Source organism: Charadrius vociferus, unplaced genomic scaffold (genome assembly GCF_000708025.1).
Source record: "Charadrius vociferus isolate BGI_N301 unplaced genomic scaffold, ASM70802v2 scaffold822, whole genome shotgun sequence".
NCBI classification, from domain to species: domain Eukaryota; kingdom Metazoa; phylum Chordata; class Aves; order Charadriiformes; family Charadriidae; genus Charadrius; species Charadrius vociferus.
In genome coordinates, this window is record NW_009647481.1 from 2,765,121 (window position 1) to 2,787,617 (window position 22,497).

The following is a 22,497-nucleotide window of genomic DNA, read 5'->3' on the forward strand; positions in this document are numbered from 1 at the left end:
CATGCCTCTTTGCATATTTATTTGCATAAATTCTAACACCCAAAATTGCATAAATTTACGGTATTTGCTTTAAATAACATTCTATATGAAAACCAGAAATAACATAGTGCAAGCAAACCTGCAGGTGACTTATATTGTCTTATACTTACTTGTGGAGAGAAGTTTACAGGTTGTCATGCTTTTTGGCTGCATCCATTTTATATCAAAGTGGTATAAAATACTGAAAGATACAGACAGTATACCAGGAAAAACAATGGCTGCTCTGGATGCTTGCATATCACATATCTACTTAAGGTGCATGGAGACAGGATTAGGTAAAGCCAGATTTTAAGAGTATCTTGCTCCATAACTAGCCAGAGTTAGCTCATATTTGCTGATTCCAAGCAAAACAGGACATGATTTAGTGATCCTGGAAAAATGTTTAGGTTTTGTAAGCTTTGGATTTTTCCTTAGAACAAATGTGGGATCAATAAAACTTAATGCTTAGACTAAATATGAAGTGAACATCACCTGTTTATTAATGAGGTTGTATGTGAGATGACATATAAGTTAAAATAGTCTCAGTATGTAAAATCTTTTAGAGCTGTAACTCTGTACGCTGTCTACCAGGGTACTATGAATAGACACGTCTTTCAGTGAAAAGTGAGATACTTTTTCAGAGGAACAATTAAATCGGCATGCTACTCCTATCAAAGAACCTGGGATTTTAGAACACACAAGACCAACCCTGTAGCAAACCAGGAAGTTTTCTATAGGTGACAAGAAAAGTATCAGATAAATTTTTCTCCAAAGTTTTCCTGATATAGAGAGGCAGAGAGATTAGGTATTTGATGGAAAATAGTAAAGATCATGTAGCATCCCAGGAATTGGTAGTCTTCAATATTTGCATTTGCATGCAGGACACATGTTTGTTCACCGTCTTTTGCAAGTGTGATTCAGTCCACATAAAGAGACATATTTCTCATTTAGCATGCATGCTTATATTTTCAACCTGATAGAATTGCACAGGAATTAAACCAATAAAGTTAAATGAAAAATAATGCTCGTCTTATCGGTCATTAAAGTACATCTACCCAGTTTAACTCAAAGATAAGGCCAGCTTATTAGTATTCATTCTAACTCATCTCCTAGAATTTTGTAGTTATATGATTTTCTTTTAAACTGTATAGTATCATCTGAACAACAACAACAAAAAAGATGCTAAAAGGCCCACCTTTGTGGAAATGTTACTTATTTCAATACAGGAGGTAAATCATCATATGCAAGTTCAGGGGTTAAAGAATTTTGAGCATCCCAAATACATCCCCAATCTGGCCAAGGAACACTTTTTTCTACTGCCAAAATTAGGAGCAGGTCCAGGGGAATGCCTCAGACCTGAGCTATTCAGACCTATTCACAGCTGTGGCAGGCCTGGGGTAGGGAAGGATCTCAGAATACCCTCATTTGTAGCTGAAGCCACATTGTCCCCTACAGAAGCCTAAAAAGCAACAGACAGGGGGATGGAGGAAATATCAAACCCTGCTTCCTTTCCTCTTCCATGAGAGAATTGTGCTAAACTTTTTTCTATACCTGTAATTAGACATCTGCCCACTTGTGATACAGGGAAATGTAGGTATGTCTTATAGGCACAATTGCTTAAGTCAAATTAGATGATGTCATTATCAGCATTAAATAAGCAAGTTCCAGCTGACAAGGAAAAAAAGATACCCCTCCACCTTCTTTGAACTTCTTGCATTCTTAGCATTCTTTCCATAAGTCATTTAATAGCTGCCCTATTCATAGGAAAATGTATTGCTGAAGCTAAAAGGTGTGGGGGGTTTTCTCCTCCACTCTCACTGGAGGAAAACATAATAAATTAAGCCTGATTTGCATGCAAATTTGCATACACAAAGCTCTTGTCATGAACTAGCTAACAGTAGGCTGCATGTGTCAGAACACATTATTCAAACAACAACATAAAAAATAGCTACTGAGCTGTAAGGAATATCAGTATTACCTCACTGCTCTGTGCTACTGATACTTTGCCACAACAAATCTACACCTCTACAAAGGCAAAAAAAGAAATAAACTCGGCAGCATTGTATCTCTCATTGTGCTGCAGTCTGAGTAACCTCCATTGCTTTGTGGGACATCCTGACAAGAGGGAAACTTTGAGTCCTAGCTGAACCTGTATGCAGAATGCATAAAAAGCCTTCCCTGAAGACAGAAATGTTACCCCCTCTCTTTCAAGGTGCTGCCTCGGAGCCTACATCAGTTCATTTATTGGGCAATATATAATTAGCTGCTATCCGTGTAATGTTGCCATGAAACTTTTGGCGTTACCATGTTGAGCAGATTCCTTCTGCAACTTGTGGCATCGTGGGAGTAAAAGCATGTTACTCGTCCAGCTGGACATACTGATATCATAGGTCACCTACACAATTTCAGACATGGGGAAAAACTCTCCTGATGTGGCATGTAGTTATGTCAGAGCTTCTGCGAGTTCTTCATGGAAAGTATCAGCGTGCCAAAGTTTAGCTGTTTACCGCTTGGAACTACACATGCAGAGTTTGATGCTAACACCTGCTTACTGTACTTATCTTCTGGAAGCTGTCAGAGGAACAGAAGCAAGGGGAACTAATTGCTGTAACTCATCACTAGTAACTAGGAGGCAGCAGGAGAGATTTTTGGCTGGAAGGGATTGAATGAGAGCAGTAGTTAATGGTTCAGGGCTGTTACCTAACCAAAGGATGCCTAACACTTGAAGAATATTGCTGGAAGTCTTTGTCACTTAGTGAAAGCACATTTTAAAAAATTACAAAAGACATTAATTGCAGAAAGCATCTTTCATTCTAGGGTTAGGGTGCTCCCTTCGGATTGCCTCTGAAGTATTTAGCAGAAATGAAGAACTGCTTCCAACATTAAGAAACCATGCAGCAGACAGACTTCACTATTTGTTTTTGCAACAAAAATGCACTCAGCTTGCACTGCATAAGCTATCTATTTTCCTATGAGCCAAATGCATGCATACAGAATTTCCTAGCATCCTATGATTGTATGAACTGAGGTAGCTGGTTTTGCACTGCCTCTTGTGCACTTTCCCTTGTGCCTTTTGACTGGCTGTTGTGTGAATGTGCTGCCCTACTAACTGCCGGTCTGATCTGTTTCAGTTTACTATGGCAATCCTACACGCCCACAATAATATTAAATCATTCACATTCCCCACTTCATCTGCCGCTGATCGACAGTTGCACCTGCTATGAATTGGACATTTAACAGGTGAAAGCAATGCCGTGTTACATTTTAAGGACATGATATTAATAAGCATAGCTCCTAAGCTTAAATTTGGAAACCCATCCAGGGAGCTAAAATACTGTTCAGTAAATTAAGATATGGCAAGGACAGTACAGGCAATTCAATTATATGGATCACAAACTTTTAACTGGGACCAAAATGATTAGGAGCTCAGCTGTATGGTATTCTAGATAGTTTAGAATTGCATCACTACCTGCTCACACTGACCTTTTTGACTTAGAGAAGAATATATACCTCTTTTTCTGTGGTTGTCAGAGAGATGCGATTCCGTGAGATTACAAGTAACATGGGTACATCTGTTCTACCAGAAAGTTTATAATTGTGCAGCATAGAAAGCACTCATTTTCTAAGCACCAACTAAGGGCATATGTACTAGCAACTGCTTTGCTGCTTTGAATTAAGAGGAGCAGGTTAGCAACTGTCATCCATCCTGTGTGAAACCTGTGACTAAAAATCAACAATAAGAGAATGAGAACAATTAGAGGGACAGATGGGAGACAGATACAAATAATTTCAGAAAAAATGTAAGGATTGTGGCATGAACCAAAGAGATGCTGGTGTAATTTAGCATGTCCTCAACAATATTTTTTTTTCCCCTGGCATGTTTATGTTTACTCGTGCTAATCTTAAAAACTGACTCATGCTTATGCTATTCAGCTTTTCTGTTGATTGTTCCAGTGATGTTAATAGGTTCAAAAACCGAGGTTTATTAAGTTAAAAAAAAAAAAAAGGGTAAAAGATCAGATCAATTCTGGCTTGATTTTTGTGCTACTAATTTAAAGCAAAGCAATTAGCTGGCCTGCTTGATTCATGGGCTTGCTACGAATATCAGATGCCTAGTATCAACTGGAGACATAAAATTGTAAACAAAAAAGCTGGCAACTTAAAATTGCTGAAGCAAGAACAAAAAAAGGAAGAGGAAAAGAAGTTGAAAATGAGATCTTAATAATGTAAAACAGGATTATGAATATGCTCTGTTGCACATACCCACACCCTACAAGTGCTTTAGAGACCTGTAAAGATTATTCAGCTCTCCATTCATTTAGTTTCTGCTACTACAAATAGAAAATTAAGTATCTGATTTCCACGTACTATTTCCAATGCTAGATTTTGGTAAGGACTCAGCAGGCAACAGGTTCAATTTTTGCTCATCTGATGGTCATTTGCAGCAAAAGACAGCATTTATCTCTGAGCAGAGAAAAATTTCAGTGAGTGAGGAAACATTTTAGAGTGGCATAAACAAATACCATTGTAAAAGAAGAATCAGGAAAACCAATCCATCAGTTAATCACTGCCTTAGGCCCGAATCCAGCAAACTACTGTGTACTGGCAGAGGACTTCTGAAGCCAAAGAGCATTAAGAGGGTTTCTGATGCCCACATGTTGGTGGTGTACTTTGCAGGGTGAGATGTGTCAGTCAGTCAGTGTTGTCTGAAACAGGCAAGGAGCCGAGCTCTCCCGTTTCAGTTTAAATAGGAGGGGAGTTGGGGTTCTTAGTACTTTGCAAGACCACTCCATGACAGAAGATTTTATCAGGGATCTTTGTCAAAGGAATAATTAATAGTTTTTTTACCAATTAATTTAAATAGCAAATAAGTAGCATGCAGTTAGAAATTAGGATTAGCTACTTCTGGAGTTGGCCTGACTTGCCACCTTGCTTCTTAAAGAGCAATGGATATCATATCAAGGCTAAAACCATGGTTTGCTGCAAAGAGATATGGAGAGGAATGCTTTTAGGATTTAAAAAGAATCAAAACCAAGATGAGGTAAAGCATAATATGTATTGCAATTTAGCCAACACAAGACAAGCAGAAGTTAGTTTTAGAGATGTATTCTGAAAATTAATTTGCACAAGATACCAGCTGGCAGTATATCGTGCAAGTCCACCCAGGAAGGGTTGTTTGGGTAGATGAGAGTCCTTACCACCTTACAGCTGGATCTGCAGTGTAAATAAGAAAAACCTTAAGTCTTTCTGTCCAGGTATTGACAGCTCTGCAGGTTTCTAGCATGTGACAAGTACCAACTGAGATGTACTTAACAGCGATACCTCCAGGACTACAGCAATACAGATTCTTGCAGTTGTCAGCACTTAAAGCAGGGAAAGCTAGAGGTTACAAGAAGTTTACAGCAGGCTCTTGGTTCATACTTTACAGATCTTGAGGTGTGGGTACTTAGGCAAAAAATGATATAGGTCAGGGTCAGCCGTTCCAAGATCCATTGGAAACAGTTGTAAGGATTGCTGTGAAGTGCCATAAACTGGCAGTGTTACAAATTGGCAAAGCTACTGGGAAGACGTTCATAATTTTCCTCACCTGGGAATGTTTTCACATGAAGCAACAAAGAAACTATTGACACTGCTGAACAGTGAAGAATTTCACAACGTATCCCATCATGAGAGAAAGGTTAGTGCATTGTAATTCAGAATGTATCTGGCAAAGTCCCCATTGCAATTTGCTGGAGTAAATACTGGCAGGACCGGAATGTGATTTTCCTGCACCACACCTCTTGGTGTCATCTTTGAACAAGAAGTAACATTTAAGCTCTCACCAGTGTATCATCTGGAAGGTCAGGCATTCCAGAATCCTACAGTTAAATCTTTAAGTCTTGTGGTCTAGCTTTACTGTTCTTTCACTTTATAAGCATATTACATTCTTAATTACTTAAACATTTGTGCAGGTAGAGTTATCAGGATGCCAAAGGCACTACTGATCTACAAGACCAGGTGATGAGTGGTGGAAAGTTCACATGCAGCTAGAACATTGAGGTAGCAACTTCAAAGTGACTATTAAACTCTCTATTCATAATCTAGGCAAACCGTTACCATTAATAAAGTAAATACCAGCACAGAATGATCTTTGAGTACTTTGCCCAATCCAGTAAAAAGCTCCAGAACAAGCATGGCCCTTAAAATAAATATGAAGCACGGAGTAAATTGCCATGCAGATTAATTTAATTTCCTGCATATTGACTGTAACAAGAAATGCAGCAGATCTTACTGCTTTCCACTGTATCCTCGTCATTAGTGCAAACTTTGCACCTAGTGTTGCTCCTCTGTACTCCTCCTAAGCTGCCTGCAATTATCTGATCAACGAACTGGTGTGGATTTGGCAGATGATAATGTCTAACGTTCATGTTATCTTGTTGTGGCTTCATTTTTGCTTAAATCTAGTGGATTTTTTTGTTTGTTTGTTTGGGGTTTGGGTGGTTTTTTTGTAAATAAAGATTGTTGATTACAAAACATTTTGTTCACAGCATACAGGTTTAGCAAAATTTCATAAGTTTTAGGTGGGGCTCTACCTGGACTGCCGGGGCATGAAGGACCCTGAAAGCTCCGTATTCTCAGCTAAAGCAGCACCTTGTATTTCAGGACACTAGGGTTTGCAAATGATCCCATGACTAGGTGGAACAACCCTGAGGCTGTGGTACAAGGGATCCCTGGCTGCCCAGATCTCTGCTGGGAAACCCCAAACCACTAACATGGTTTGGTATTCAGCACCCTCCCTGGTACTACAGCTGGGGCTGGAGAGTCACAGACTCCACTGCTGCAGACCCAGGACATGAAACCAGGAAACCATGGAATAAGAACCCAGGGAAGGTGTTTCTAATGATGTGAGTGACAGTGAAGCTGCCCCAGGGATTCAGCAGCAGTATAACTCAGACATACGTAGGAACTCACTACTCATTTATCACTAGTCAGGACACACTGCCTGCCAGTGAAGGCTTCTAATATTTGCAGTTTTACTATGGCAGAAGGAAAGCAAGTAGTAACCTATTCTGACCACTTTGGGGCTGGACGTGTTTGTGGTAAGATGGGAGCAGCCTTTAGGAGTTAACTGGACTTTTAAACTAGGAATTGCAGAGTCATGGAACACAGTGTCCGCAGTGGCATGTGCAGATAGCTGCATCTCAACACAAAACACACCCTAAGAATGAAATAATCAAATCAGGAATCTTTACAGACAAAACTACTCAGAGTTCTTGTAGCCCACGTTCTCTTTTCAAGCAGCATCAGTCAGTAAATGTTTGTAAATCAGACTATAGGTCTGTAAATATCAACAGTATTTTAAATATATTTTAGTTACAGGTCCTAGTTTAACAGCTTCTTCAATAGCATACTTAAGAACAACAAAAATAGCCAAAAACCCACCCCTAAAAACCATATGCTTTTCCCTCCAAAACCCATATGTTTACCGTATTGGTAAAATACACGAATAGGAGGATTACCTTCGACAGAGCAGTGCTGCTGCTCGTGTAAGAATAGTAGTTAAGTTTCCCTGCAGGTGCTAGACTGATGTGCAGTAGTTTCAGGGGCGTATCAATGTGGCTGATTATCAAAACCAATTCTCTCTGAAAAACATAAAAATACCAATGAAGAAGCGTGCTCCTAATTTGTTTTGTTACAAAGTAGTTCTGTTTGGAGGAGGAATAGGATTACATCGCATGCAATCATCTTTCCACTCCTCCTTGAACAGCAGCTTCATCAGCTGAGCTGATGTGTCAAGCCAGCTGAATGGTTGCAGGGGAGCTAATTAACCCCTGTGGTCAGGGAACCCACTGGAAAAACATACCTTTGTCTGTGAAGAACTGGCATGTTGGCGACACTTCCTCATTACGCATAAGCCAAAAGCAGTATTTGGCTGACAGCATTTTGGAAGCAAGGAGGCACAAACTCATGTCCTTTTGCATACCTATATGGATTTATTTTTATTATTTGGGACTGGGAACTAGGAGAGTCAAACAAAATGCTGAGTGACAAAGGAGTTGCTTTTTACTGTCTGCTGTTGTTTAGCAACATCATTCTTCTTAGTATAATTTGCACCTTATTTTCCCCCACTCTTTTGCTCTGTAAGTCCATAACCATAACATTTTCCATTTCAACACTAAAGACATCAATTTCCTCTCACTTTTGTGAACTGTATACTCCACAAGAAATGTATTTCTGGGCAATTTGTTATATACTTGCTGAATCCAAGAAGTAACAGCCCTGACTGAATGGATTTCTCAGTTGGCACATGAGCAAGTCTCTCTATAACAAATGCTGCCAGCTGCTGAGTGACAGGGCATAGTATGGCCCACCTATTGGGCTGAGATTCTTGGAAGGGCTGTAAAATTCTGAGGGCGGGAGTTACAGCTCAGAGATCAGCACATGCCTGACTTCAGAGAAACTTAAAGCCATGGCAGAATGACACCACCAGAAGGTCGTTTTATTTTTTTCTTTAGAGCAACAATGTTAGCAGTGTAGGTAGGTTTCAACTTCTAAGTGAGAACTTATCACAGCGGGTACAAAACTATGAATAGTCAAGTCAGGGCAGCCTTGATAGTGAAAAAGTTTAAACATAAAAAATAAAATAATAAAAAAGAATGCAGAAAAGATTGCAGTGATATTGGCCAATTAGCATATGAAAATATAGTCTGGTTTCTGAAATTTTAAATGATTGGCACCACTTAGCTCCAGCAGGGAAACTCTAAGGGTGATTTTTAGTTAGTGATAGTATTTTGCATAATAGCAGCTAATTATATTCCTCAGGCATGCAAATTTTGATTGCCTAGACATACTGTATCTCAGTCTCTGACCTTCTGTGACTATTATACTGCTCTTTCCTCTGGCAAATTACGGAGACTTTTAAAGACATAAGTAGTATAGTACACACACAGAGGTACACACTTTTCTATACAAATACTTTATTAAAAATGCTTCTGGGGTGGTCCATAACAAAACTATACCCCTGTAGAGTTAACAAAAAAAAAAAAAATCAAGACAAAATAGTATCTGTTACAATGCATTAATGTTTTCTGTCATTCCAAAAGTGTTGTCAGTGCCCAGATATGAACAGTTAAACTCACTGTCTCTGTATGCTGCAGGTTATCCAGTTTGAGATATTACTCCACATAAATGTGGAACTTGAATCAAGTTTTGGTTTGAAAAAACTTCACATACATTTTGAAATTTTGTTTGTGGCTACAGTAGAATGTAGGAAAAATAAGCATTATTTCTAATATTTACATGAGGTCAAACAGCATGGACTCTTACAAAATGAAAAATACAGTACAGGGACTTTTACATTATCTGCAATTGATGCTTTGAAAGATCCAGCCTTTGGAATTGAAACTCAGACAGCTAAACTTTCTACCTCCCCTTTCTTCTTCCCTGCCCCCCCACCCCCCAATATTCAAATCCTTTACTCAGTAGAAATGACTCCTGTAGAACACTAACATAGAACAAATGTGTGTTCTTCTTAGAAAACACATGTATTAAATATATATATATATATATATATTCAGGACAGAGCCTGTTTTCCTTATGTGAATAGATTTGCGTGTGTAAGGCAAAAAAAACCCAAAGACCCTGTAATTATAATTGAAAACACTAAGATCCAGCTGCGCCAGCAGAAGACAATGCCATTATATTTTGTTATGCTTCCCTTTGGTTTCAAAATGACTGTTGTGTCCATGATGATACTAGCTTGCTTCACAGCCATATTCCCCTTGGGGTTGAAGGAGATCAAAATTTAGACAATGTATACACTAGTATTAGAGAAAACCAAAGACAGCACTCACCATTCAAGTGTTGTTTGTTACTCACTATACAGTAGTTTTTATTATAGTGTCTCAGAATAGCTTTTTTTCAGTGTCTCAGAATAGCTTTGGCCAAATAAGAACTTGCTAAGCATATCTAGTACAGGCAGCCTATATCAGCAAGAAAGGATATTTAATGATATAACCACATTTCTATTAGCACATGAAAAAGCATAATATTAGTACCATGGCAGAAAAAGCTTCATGCCTAAGGCAAACAGTAACTTCTCAAGGATGTCTGTAGAGGACCGTGGTTGGCAGCAATAAAAGCACAGTGTCTCAGGAGAACTCTTCACTACGTTTGCTGTTACGATCCCTGATTTTTTATGTGGAGCTGCCTAATGTGGAGTGTTTGTGATTTGAATAAACGTAATAGGTAACAAGTTTGCGGCTGTCAGAACGTAGGCTGCAGTGTGGGTCCCAGAGACAACAGGCTAACGCTGATCATCTGCCCACAGATCATTTAATGTCATAAATAGCTATACTTTGGTGTCTTAGAATCCTTCATTTAAACCTCTGTTCCTTCCCTGGAATACAGCGTGTTATTTGTGCTGATACTGCTGTAAAAATGGGTGTTAAACTGGTTGAGCACAGAGTTGCTGTAGCCAAGGTGGCTAGAAGGCATAGAATTGGACCACTCTCCCACACCGTGACTGGGGATATTAGAGAGTGGAGAATAGGAATTAAAGCCTACCATATTCTGTCCCATTTTGTCAATGGGTTCAGAGTTGAGTCCCAAAGGCACTGAGCGGCTCACTGAGTTAGAGCCATTAACATACGCAGTCATACTGGAGAGGAAGTTACTGAGGCATGGGCTACTGGAAGATGGAGGCGGAGATCCTTTCTCAGGTGAATTGTCAGTCCCAGGTGATGAGTTTTCCAAGATATCCTGGTGCTCTACAGCTTTAGGGCTGCCAGTCAGGGCACTATCCTCTGATTTCTCAGATACAAGAGTGGCAGCAGTAGCCCCAATGTCAGACTTCCTTTTCCTCTTCCTGCGAAAGTTTCCATTGTCAAACATCTTTTCACAGTTTGGGTCCAGAGTCCAGTAATTCCCTTTTCCTGTCAGAGGAGACAAAAGCACATTTTTAGGTTAAAAATATGCACACAGAAAGCAAAGAGCAGCTGTCTAGAGCTTTACAATATTTCTCTGATTTCACAGAAACAGAACAATTGCATGAGCAAAGAACATATGTATTTTCTCATCGCACAAAAGCAGAAGTCTGTTGAATTCAGAAAACAGTGTAAAGTTTTGGGCTATATCCTTTAGCCCTGACTCTTCACACTGGTAAAACTACAAGTGGAGCCACTGGGAGTGCTTTTTGTTTTGTTTTCTTTGTGAGGGAAAGCAGATTTTCAGTATATAGCTGGTCCTCTGGATTTACAGCAGAGAGTAATCAAATCCCACACTGGGCTGCTCCCTCAGATTCAGTGCGGTAGGATAGGTTTCTAACGAGATAGAACCAGATTTTTGCCCCTCTGTGGCAGCATAATTGAATGGCTTTTAAATGTTCCCAATCGTTCTTAACAGCTATTGACAGAAAACAATAAATAAAGGAACAATCTGACAGCATATCAGGTAAGGCGTTGGAAACGGCAGAGGTGTGATTCCAGGCAAAACAGTTTGAAACAAAGTAAAAGCAGCCTGCTCTTCTCTTGAGAATTATTGTTCACTCCCTGGATTTCTTTGACAAAACAGTGTTAGCCTTATCTCATTTTCATTAATTCCTAGTTAAGTTTGACATAAGTCATATGCACACCAAACGGGTTTTGAATATGACTTGCTCAGTTAGACTGTTCCTGCACTTGCTGCGCCTCGTGGTCAGCACATTGATCAGTTCTCAGGAAGACCTAGAGCAGTAAAGAATCCCCTTCCCAGCAGAGATTTAATAGCAACACTGATCCAGACCTCAGCTATGCATAGCTGCCTTCTATCTAGTCCAGGTCTATGAAAACAGATGTGTATGTCCTGTATCTAGGCTATTACATCTCTTTACAATGTATTAGATTTTTTAAAATTAATCAAGTTTAATTGGGGGGGGGAGGGGGAGGGAAGAGAGCTGTACCTGGATCATCTTCATCTCGGGGCACCTTCTTGAAGCAGTCATTGAGAGACAAGTTGTGCCGTATGGAGTTCTGCCAGCCAGCTTTGCTTTTGTTATAAAATGGGAAGTTGTCGGCCACATACTGGTAGATCTGACTGAGAGTCAGCCTCTTTTCAGGTGCTCCATGGATAGCCATGGCAATAAGTGCAGAGTAGGAGTAAGGTGGTCTAACCAACTTCATAAGCTCTTCTTGGGATGGGAGAGGAAGCCAGCCAAGGTCAGACCCTCCCAAGCCGTGCATGTTCGGCAAGAGCTGCCTCTGCATCCCGTAAGACTGAGGAATGAAGGGACTGGCATTGGATCCTGGGAGATATGATGGTGGGGTAATGGAAGGTCCATTTAGCCAGAGGTAAGGATTGGGAGTAGCGTTGTAATCCGTCGTCTCAAAGGTACTCGGTCGCTGTGGACTAGGGATATTCTGTGGATGGAAAAAGTTCTCATAGTAGATACTCATCTCTGGAGGTTCTTGACCAATATTTGGAAATTGTGGGCTGCAGCGTGGTGGAGAGTGCGTTTGTGGATCAAAGGAGCTCATGCTCTAACACAGGCAGCTGATAAGTTATGACACACCTGTGCTAGTGCTCCTTTCCTGAGACAGGTGCATCACCTGTGCCCTTCCCTACGTACTTATGCACCTGTAAATGTTTCAGCTTGTGTTGCAGGCTCCACCCCACAGCCCTGAGTGGCTGCAGATGAGGACGATATCCTTTTTGGAATGCTGGCAGTCCCAGCCAGTCACTGATGTCACATCAACCAAACGTGAAAGTTACAACTGTTTATCTTCTTAAATGAATGAAGGAATTTTCCACTAATGTGATGCACATACAGAAAGGTGCCTTAAAGTTAAATCACCTAATCAGAGATCCTCCTCTTTCTACCTTTCACAATGAAGCTTTAGCATTTAGTATTTCTTTCTTTTTAAAGACAAGATATTTTGTGCTGCTGCTAGTAACACCTCAGAATGCAAAAGCCATTGTCACTCCTCAATGGAACAGTCGGCATATATATACATACTTAAAAAAAAGAAAAGGTCAGACCTCCCTTTCTTTCTGTAATTTTAATTGCAGAGTTGCTTGTACTTCCCCCTAGGCAATCACAGTACTACAGGCAAACTCTGTAGCTGGTTACTCACGTGAGTAATCTTACTGATATAAATGGAATTACTCCCTTAAGTAAGGATTAATCTTGTGAGAAAAAAATTTCAAGCTTAATCATCAAACCTTTCTTTAGAGCTTAAATTGTTGAACTGAGATGGAAAGTCATTATTTGCTGCTTCCTCTTTGCTGCAGGATTGGTGCAGAGAGCTCATATAACCTCTTAGCTGAATTTCCAAACAGGAAAGAAGCATTGTTCAGCACAGGCCTTTTCAGCTAAGTTCCAACAACTTCATTTGTATCTATACACACAAGAGTTGATTCCTTAAAATTAAGTAACAAGGAAAAACCTCTAGGCCTTTTATGACTTGGAAAAATACTTACTGCCTTGCACGGCACCCTGCACTTTCAAAGGAGAAAAAAGCAGAGCTTCAGTCTCACCAACACCTGTCTCAATAAGGACAGCTCTTACGACTGTCACTGCATAGACTGCACTGTAGTTAAAAGCATAGTTGCAGTTCCTTTCAGAATTGATATTTGCATATTTTTTTTATGTTTAAAGCACATACATACATTTGGAACTCGACTCAGCCTTAATAATCCATGCAATTAAAGAAATTCCTGATATGACAAGGCCTTTGAGATGGCTCTAGTTCTATAATTTCTGCAGAAACACGAGTTTTGACCTGTAGATTTGGATTCCTGGCTGTACCAAAGACTTCTTTGCTTTGTCACGCATTCATCAATTCACGTAATCTTTTGTGCTGCAGCACCACCAAGATTTTCCCCCACCCTAAGCATTAGTGAATCATTGATGTCATGTTCATATTGTTGTTGCTTTGAAAGGTATGAACAAAATTCACTGGAAATACAGCTGAAATACTGAATACGGAGTGACAAAGCTAGCCAATCTGCAAGCTCAGAAACGCATCTCTACAGCTCTTATTTTAAAAGATACATGCTTTCACTACACATAAAATCATTTGTACTGCAACTGTGGACAAAAAAGTTGCTATTTTAGTTTGAATAACGGAGTTCAGAGTTTGTAAATGCTAACTAGCCTATGCAGAGATACACATTAAACAGACAAAAGGTAAGTGGAACATAGTGGCGCTGGCTTATTTTCTAAGTGACAACTGCTGTGCAAAATGTGACTTGGACAAAAAAACAAACGATAATTAATTTTTCAGGAAATAATAATGCATGTACCTCCCCCTTCAAGAAAGTTATCTGAAATAATTTTTTTCTCCATAAGAATCTGAGTTACAAACAAGCTGTTGGAGCAACATTGCCTACAGCTTACTGATTAACTTATTAACATAGAGATATATTTTACAATTATATCTGTAGTCCTGCAAATACTAATGTTACAAATATTGTTAATAAAACCCCCCATTATTTGCAGAAGAGTCAATGGAAGAAAATGTTTAAGGAACACACAAATGAGTAAAACCACTTTTACAATGAACTAAGACCCAGAATATAGTGTGAAAAGTAAACATAATAAATTTTTGATCCTCTTAACAAATTAATTTTTGCCAAAAAAAACCCCTTGAAACCCCAGAAAAACTTGCAAATTTATTACTGCTCAGGGTTCATTTATTCCAAGAAATAAAAATTCAGCTAACTGCATCATGGTCTTGGATGAGTGGCATCTAAATACTTATTCCCTGAGGTGCTCTGCATGTGCAGTTACAGTTAAAATACACTAAAGTGGGTGCTGAGTGAATACATGCTTTGAAAATATACCAGCCTTTACAAAGGAAAAAAATATTACTTCTGCAACCAGAGACTGATGAATGTTGTAAACTACTTCTGCAAATTAATCTTTATGAAGTTTTGGTGCAGTGTATTTTAGCACTAGGCAAATGCACTAGCTGTGCTCTGCAGCTGCCCGAGAATGCATTTTACTACCAGACCTACCTTGATGCGACATCTGAGCAAAGTGTCACACAGAACTAAGTAAAGCAAGGACTGAGGTGAAGAATGGCAAGTACTTCTTTTACAGCAATGAGTCCAAAGAAAACTCTAGGCTTTTGCCTATGGACCTCTGAAAGAGAGTACAAAGTTCTGATCCCTCCCTTGCATGTGCGTGCTGGCACAACTTCTAGCATAGGCACGATCCGATCAGCAACATTTTTCTTCCAACTGAAGGGTATAAACAATGCCAGTAAAAATGGTACTTTGTCAGTTCTATGGGCACACCTTACTGCTTGAGAATCACTGCAATACATGTTCCTATATAGCACTTCTGGTGCAGATGCTTTTATGCAGGCAAAAGGTAGCAAGGAAAGAATACGCTTTGCTTGAGCTGCGGTTGCTGAGCAGGGCTGGTCAGAACTGGAGCTGAGTCTAGCCAGGAATACTGCCCTGGGGTCCTCACCACTCAGACCCCTGTCCTTGGCAAGGCTGGAAGAAGGTAGCAATCCCAGAAGTGGAGAAAGGAAAAAGAAAAAAAAAAAAGTGAGGCTTCCTATAAAGAGGCTGGGAAATCGTGATATGCTGACCAAGCTATGCTAACAGGTCATGTTTAGCACTGAAAACCTCTAGAAATAAAATGGAAGCTGATGCTGGAGTCATAGTTTAGTGATCATTACTTCCAAATGCATTGGGTTTGGTGAGGTCTTTGTAGGTACGATGCATCATGTTTTTAACATTTCTTTTTCCTGCAGTACTACTGTACAGCCCTGAGTGCACATCTCTACCAGATATAAGTCTGACCAACTACAAGTTCTTGTCAAACCAAAGATTGTTGTCAACGCTTGTGTTATATGAAGATTTGCTTCTTTTGATTTCTTAAGCAAAGCTCCAAAACCTGCAAGGTTGAGGCCGAGCCCCTGCAGAACTGTCATTCTCTGTGGGTTTTTTATGTCAGCTCCTATGTACCCCTCTACTCCAGCCAACAGTAATATTTCTTCACACTGATTGCCCTTTTACAAAGGAAAGCAAAATTGTCAGAAATCTTGGGTTATGAAAAGTTCAAACTAATTTCATTAAAAAAGGGATTCCTCAGCATTTTCACTTATACTCCAAAGTAACCTATACATTCAGTGTTGTTGAAATTCAGTGACTTGGAAAAGTGCATACACACCAGCATACAGTAAGAAGCAAAAGCACAGGGGTCAAAAGGTAGAGAATCATATGGGGAACTCTCTGTACACTTTTGGAACATTTTGGCAGAGATACTCCTAACTACGTTCTTAACTGCATCTTTTGAAACAATAAAGCAAAATAAAGCATGATACCTGCTAGTCTCACAAGCACCTTTAGGTCATCGTGCTGTTTTCACACAGTGTGACAATTTTAGAGAACTTAGATCAAGAGCATCATGCCTGCACAGTGCTAAGTACAACACAGTGCAAACCCACTCTAACGACTCAAACCACATTCAAAATTTTGTAGTAGTAACTTCATCCTGGCAAACCTTATACTGTGTGTCCTTTGTCCCTCATATAGCCAACATAAAGCACTCTGCATCATGTACTTTAGCTGATTGGTCAGAAATTAAATTGCTTGTTTACACTTGATCCAGATCATGATACATATTGCCTGATAATCCCATGGTGTAGAGATCTATTTTTAATGAATACGAAGCTTTAGGCTGTACTGTTATCATTGTGTATAACCCCAAGCATGGTGTATTATCACAGTTTAACACCTTGCTGAAGAAAAGTCCATACAAGCTATTCATGTGGTCACAAAGAAGAGGGAAAATTGTTTTTAAAAGAAAAGTGTTCATCTACAGCTCAGTAAACCAAGCAACCCACCTTGTTTCAAACAATTCACACACTGAATTCAGAAACAGTTCAGTATCCATCAAGAAGATATTTTCATGTAATGACCAATTATCTATATTCTTGGTTATCTAGTAGATTACTTGTAGAATTCTTCATGGCTTATTCCAATAACCTGCCCAGTGTATGCACAAAATAAACCACACCATCAGAAGAAACAAGGTGTAGCAGGCAAAACAATGTCATCTCAAGGTCATTACAAAAGCATAAGCAATGTAAAATAGAGTATTGCAAAACAAGGGAACTGAGCTTTATTTCTAGAAATGCGGGTTGAACATTAAATTAATGGAAAAGGCAATATCCTTTGGATCTGTGCCATACATGCTGCAATGCTAGAATGCCCTTAGACTTTTTAAGTCTTCCAGAACAAAACCACTGTGGGTTTTTAAAGGAACTTTATAACTGGGGTTTTAGAAGACCTGTAAAACCTTGTAAGGGCTAGTAGCCGCTTTGTGACCACGAGAACTATGATAATAAACATAGTCATAACTCCTGCTTCAACAAAGGCTGTCCATAATCTTGCCAACGTATAATATGGTAGAGGGGCTTAGATGTCCCCTGACTTATGTATTAGTCATGACAGGCTGTAGGCAGGCCAGAAATCTATAGCTTCCATTTGGCTGCCTACGGCTCCCATGGGATCTACTGCATTTAGATACACAGACATGCTCAGCCCTGCAACAGAGAGATACCTCAAGTAAACCACAGGGAGAGATTCTGTAACAAATTTCCCTTGTGTTAGAATTAGGTATCTCTCAATTATGAGAAATTAGTACAAATACAGATCCTTCAATCAATTATACTTTGACAACCTCACCTCTGCTCCCAGCTTCCAAACAGCTGAGTTGCTTGCCTGTTTCAGATTAACTGCTTATTCTTCTATGCTTGCCACTAAATGTTTGTTTATACTATAAATAAATGGTGCTAAAATCAAATGAGGTGTTGCATTAACATCAGCTGTGTTTACGAAGGAAATTAATCTGTACACCTTTCCAAACCTCTCAGAGTTTAAGTTCTTGTGCATTTCAATGAGATGCATAACAGGTTTTATACAAAGAAAAAATAGTAACATGCTAATACTTCTGTTTCGGTCAGATTTCAGCATCAAGGTACTTGCTTGTACAGATAAATCAGCTCCTCCCACAACTGAAATTAGATCTCATTGAAAAGACATTTCAGAACCGAGGATTTTTCAGAAAACATAACTTCCTTTTTTATGTTTTGTTCACGGTGTTCTACATCCTTTGGTACTTGCACAACACAAACACTTGGGGGAAATTAATTAGCAACTAAAACTGATAAGTGAATTGGTACAATTTTAAGTGCAGGGAACTACTCTATGGACACACCCAGTCAGAGATAAACTTAAGGTTGTTTTAACGTAACCAGAGTTTAACTGCAGTAAACTAAGATCATCTAATTTGTGAATAGGATGATTTACAGTGTTAATAATCCTTGCACTTCCAGTTGTTCCACTTTGGTTTTCCTGGTATCTAGGTAGACAGATCAGTAGTTGTTCTATCATATGGGGAAAGTATTGCAACTACTTATCTCCCCCTAGTGATAATTTTTGAAAATCTATCAAATTCATCCAGATTTGCCCTAGAGATAACTTAGTAACAAGTTTTTATACTGGCATGATCACTATCCCCCTAGCAATATTACATCGATGTAGATTTGTAATTCTGGGATCTGTAAAAATAACCAATGGTATATGTAAACATTTTTAACCTTTTCATTTTAGAATCTTTTGTTTGCTTTGAAGTTCTGTGCAGAAATTCTGGAAAAATTTAGAGGCTTACTACTTTCTTTTAGGTTTGTTTCCTTTACTCTTTTGTTTTCCAGTACTTATCTCCAATAGTACTCTTGTCTTGTCTTGTGAAAGAAGTCTAAAAACAGATGTTAAGAAAGATTCTACAAATTCCAGCATTGTGCATTAGTACTATTGAGTGTGTCAAAGCACTACTGAAGTATTGCCGAGTGTGTGAAAACAACTGAAGTCACGTTGTAAAGAATTCACATTCCTCTTTGTAGAATCCAGGTTTCCAACCACAACATGCTTTATTGTATGATAAATTACAATATTCCTGGCTAAAATAGCTGCATCTAAAGCAACTCTATCCAGGGCTGTTTTCTTCTGTGTAAAAAGCATACAAGCAAACATTCTGGGGAAAATCATCCCTCAAAATATCTGTCAAACATGGAGTTTTTTAAGGCTTTTTCTAGTTAGAACAACAGTGCCAGATTCCTACTACTTCACCTAGGTGAGTCTCTATTTTGGCTGCTGGCCAGCCAACTCAGGGCATAGATACCTTAAATGACTGTTTTCTGATCCCCATGACATCTCCTGTGCCTTTTGAATCAATCACTGCTTAAACCCATTGTAACACCATCAACAGCCACTTACCATCAGCTGAACTAATTCCAGTTAATGGAAAGGCCTATGCAGTGTTAGCTGTGAATAAGAGATCCTTCATGCCTCTCACATTAACCTGTTAGTAAATGCAGGTTGAATACCCACGTGCATAATGAGGCATAGGGAGCTGCAGCACACACTAATACTCAAGAAAAAATCATTAACACAGAAACTATATTTGTTACACTACAGACACTCACAGTGGCTGTCTAATTCTAGGGTCAGCCATATGGCACAGTGGAGCTTTCTGCTATTCTGGAAGGCAAAAAACTACATTGAAAAGGGATAATTCTATCCAAAACCCAATCAGATCAAACTGTCCTCCCTTTAAAACCATGATTCAATTTATCTAACATTTAAAAGTTTATGAAATCCATGGTCTACCTGATGTTTGTTTGCAGAGCAATTATTCGTTTACAGTGTTAATCTTTAGCACACACTGCATCATGATAGCAAATCAGAATAGAAAATTACAGACTGAGTCAATAAAGAGCAACTACTCTCCTCACCCCGTAGCAGTAAATATTGCCAATGCTGAAGTCCTTATAACTGAGGGCAGCCCCTGGAATGTTGCTCAATGTTCCCTCTCAAAAGGACCTTGAATGCCTAAGAGCAGGTAGGAACTCAGTTCTGGGAGGGAAATACAAGTAAATACTATAACACTAGTGACTGCTCCAAGGCATCCAGGATAGGAGATGGCTGCAAGCCTATCTCATGGAGGCTTCCATATTCCTCGGAAAAAAAGATTTATGTAACAAGATGAACGTATCCACCTCCAAAAATTAATGAGGGAAAAGATCCTTAAATTTTTCATTTTTCCTCCCTCCTCAGAAATCTTTTTTAAAAAAGGGATGATGCAAAAAAAAAAAAAAAAGGCTGAATTCTCTTGATGTCTGCATGAGAAGAATCCTGTGTTTGGCTAAGATTCCTTTTATTTTCCTGCCCTCTGGAGAATTGACCTGTGTTATTGTTTTAAAGAGAATGCCCTATGTCTACAAGATTTCCATTATGTTGGCATATTCGGAACCAGTCTCTGGGATAAATGTTTCATCTCTTACATAGCATTGCACTGAAGCTGGAACAAAAAAGTGTCTTTTAGTCTTTTCATGATAATTAAGATAAAATCCTTCAAAATGGAAGAGCAAGTTAGCACAGAGAATTATGTGATTAGATGGCTTTAAACACAACTCCCGGACCTCAGCTGATGTAAACAGAAAACAGATTTAATAACAAACAAAACCATCATCTTCTGTCCTACCTTGCTATTTCAAAAACACGTTTAACAGCTTTTTTCTTGTTTAAAAGTGCCCTTATCCCATGATCAGGGTGGAACAGACCTACCTGGGATCTTGACAAGCTGTCAGTGATTTAATTTATATCATTTCAAAGATGCTTCCATTGCTCTTCCTTGGGCTGAAATAAATGTTCCTTGATAATCAGTCAGTCATGATACAGCTGTTGCAATACTGTGACATTAGTGAACAGCTTTGATTCAGAATCTGTATCGCTGTAAGTACAATAAAATACTTATGTATTTATCCTAGTCCAAAGCAGAAATTTATGCTCATTAGTGCAATCAATGTAAAATCTCATTATGGCTCTCGATATAGATTGTACTGTGTGATTTACCAAACATCAGTTGTTGAATTGCTACAAGAATTCATATTCAAACTGATAGAGTCAAATCATCTAAGTCCATTTCACTTTCTCAGCAGTTTCCCATCATCATTCCAAATTTTTTTTCTTGCAGGATTCCTTGCACATACCTTCAACTTATTTGAAAGAGTCTGCTCCATCATTGCCACTAGCAACATAGCAACGAAGCAAGCAGCAAAAAAGCCAAACAACAAAGCCGTGAATATCAAATGGGTTAAAGAGAGCAACTCAATCTCTGAATCCATTTTGTCATTGAAATGTCAGTAACTTCAGTAACATGACACAAAAGCTCTAACCTTGTCTACCCATTCCCAGCTCTTCTAATTGCTGTGAACAAGTGCTTGGCACAGGTTTATTGGTTTCTTGCCAGTTCAGGTTAGGAACTGCTCTTCAGTCAGTTTTTACAGTAAAATGGCTGCTGCCTGAAAACACTGAGTAGAATACAGTAACTGGTGCTAAAAACTCCTCATGGCCATTCTGGCTGCTTGATGTCCTCCAGATTCAGGAGAATTTTCCACTGTTATTCCATTACAGCTTCCTTGTATCAGTAACTGTGGGAGCAAACTGCCTCTGCATCTCAAACCTCATATGGAGTAGAGTAGTCCACCATGTTGGTTGTATGAGTTCTGTTCTTCAGAACAAAGGCGGCCAAAGGTTCCTTCAATTTTAGCATGATGAAACTGGACACATGCCAGACTCTCAGAATCTTCTACACTATTAAGGCTACCATTCACATGATGCACGAGTAAGACATCCAGGAAAATCTACTTACACAGTGTTGTACTGCCTTTATTTTAACATATTGAGCTGAGTTAATTTAACTTGTTTGTTGTGATCTTCTATCAACTACGAACAGGCTGGAAAAGGAGAAAATTGTTGATTTAAAATTGTGCACTTCCAAAATTATGAAGAAATCCAATCTTCTTTCTCTCCCATACAAGACTATTGTATCACAAGACAGAGAGAATTCTCATTCTGCCTTAATGAGTCTTTAAAGAAAGGTCAGAGACTTGATGAAAAAAATCTGAGAACTGGAGAAAAAGCCAAAAGCCAGACCAAACAATATCAACATGGAAAATGAAAACAGAGATCCAATGATGCCTAATGTGTCTGTGGACTCCATACAGAATAACCAATATGACACCCATCACCTCCACTGGGGGTTGGAACTAGTTGATCTTTAAGGTCTCTTCAAACCCAAACCATTCTTTCATTCTACTCACCCAAAACTTCCGTTGTCTAATAAAAAAGATTACAGACTGCACGTGATACAGCTAAAATTTCAATGTCAAGCAGTACCTGCAACAAATACACAGGTCTATCTCACATTAATTCTCAGTTCAAGAGCACAACGTGTTCCTAGGGTCTGTAAAATCTTTAATAAAACTTTTCTTCCTGCTCAGAAACTTGATCCTTATTGACTGACCTCTGAACACGTTCCTATAGCTCACCCCAGCTAATTTTTATTGAAATTTTAAAAGCATTAAATTCCCTCCCAATGAATAATTAAGTTATAATTTCATAATGAGGACTTGGACAGTATCACTTCTGGCACAAACAAGG

General features: G+C 39.0%; 1 protein-coding gene across 2 annotated transcripts; it reads right to left on the reverse strand.

The window, feature by feature from the left end:
• Positions 1-10,377: 10,377 nt before the first annotated feature.
• Positions 10,378-12,509, reverse strand: FOXI1 (forkhead box I1). 2 transcript variants are annotated; one of them, XM_009880740.1, is made up of 2 exons: positions 11,939-12,509; positions 10,378-10,652 (listed from the first exon to the last, which is right to left on the reverse strand). In XM_009880740.1, the coding sequence occupies exons 1-2, from the start codon at positions 12,507-12,509 to the stop codon at positions 10,378-10,380; spliced, it is 846 nt and encodes a 281-aa protein (XP_009879042.1). The 2 variants fall into 2 exon arrangements, with proteins under 2 accessions (XP_009879042.1, XP_009879041.1); XM_009880739.1 differs by having other exon boundaries at positions 10,378-10,931; positions 11,936-12,509.
• Positions 12,510-22,497: the final 9,988 nt, after the last annotated feature.

Bases quoted from the DNA above. Each gene is read 5' to 3' on its own strand.
- FOXI1 (XM_009880739.1), bottom strand. From the start codon at position 12,509: ATGAGCTCCTTTGATCCACAAACGCACTCTCCACCACGCTGCAGCCCA. The intron at 10,932-11,935 runs GTACAGCTCTCT...CTCCTCTGACAG, and splicing joins CCGAGATGAAGATGATCCAG to GAAAAGGGAATTACTGGACT.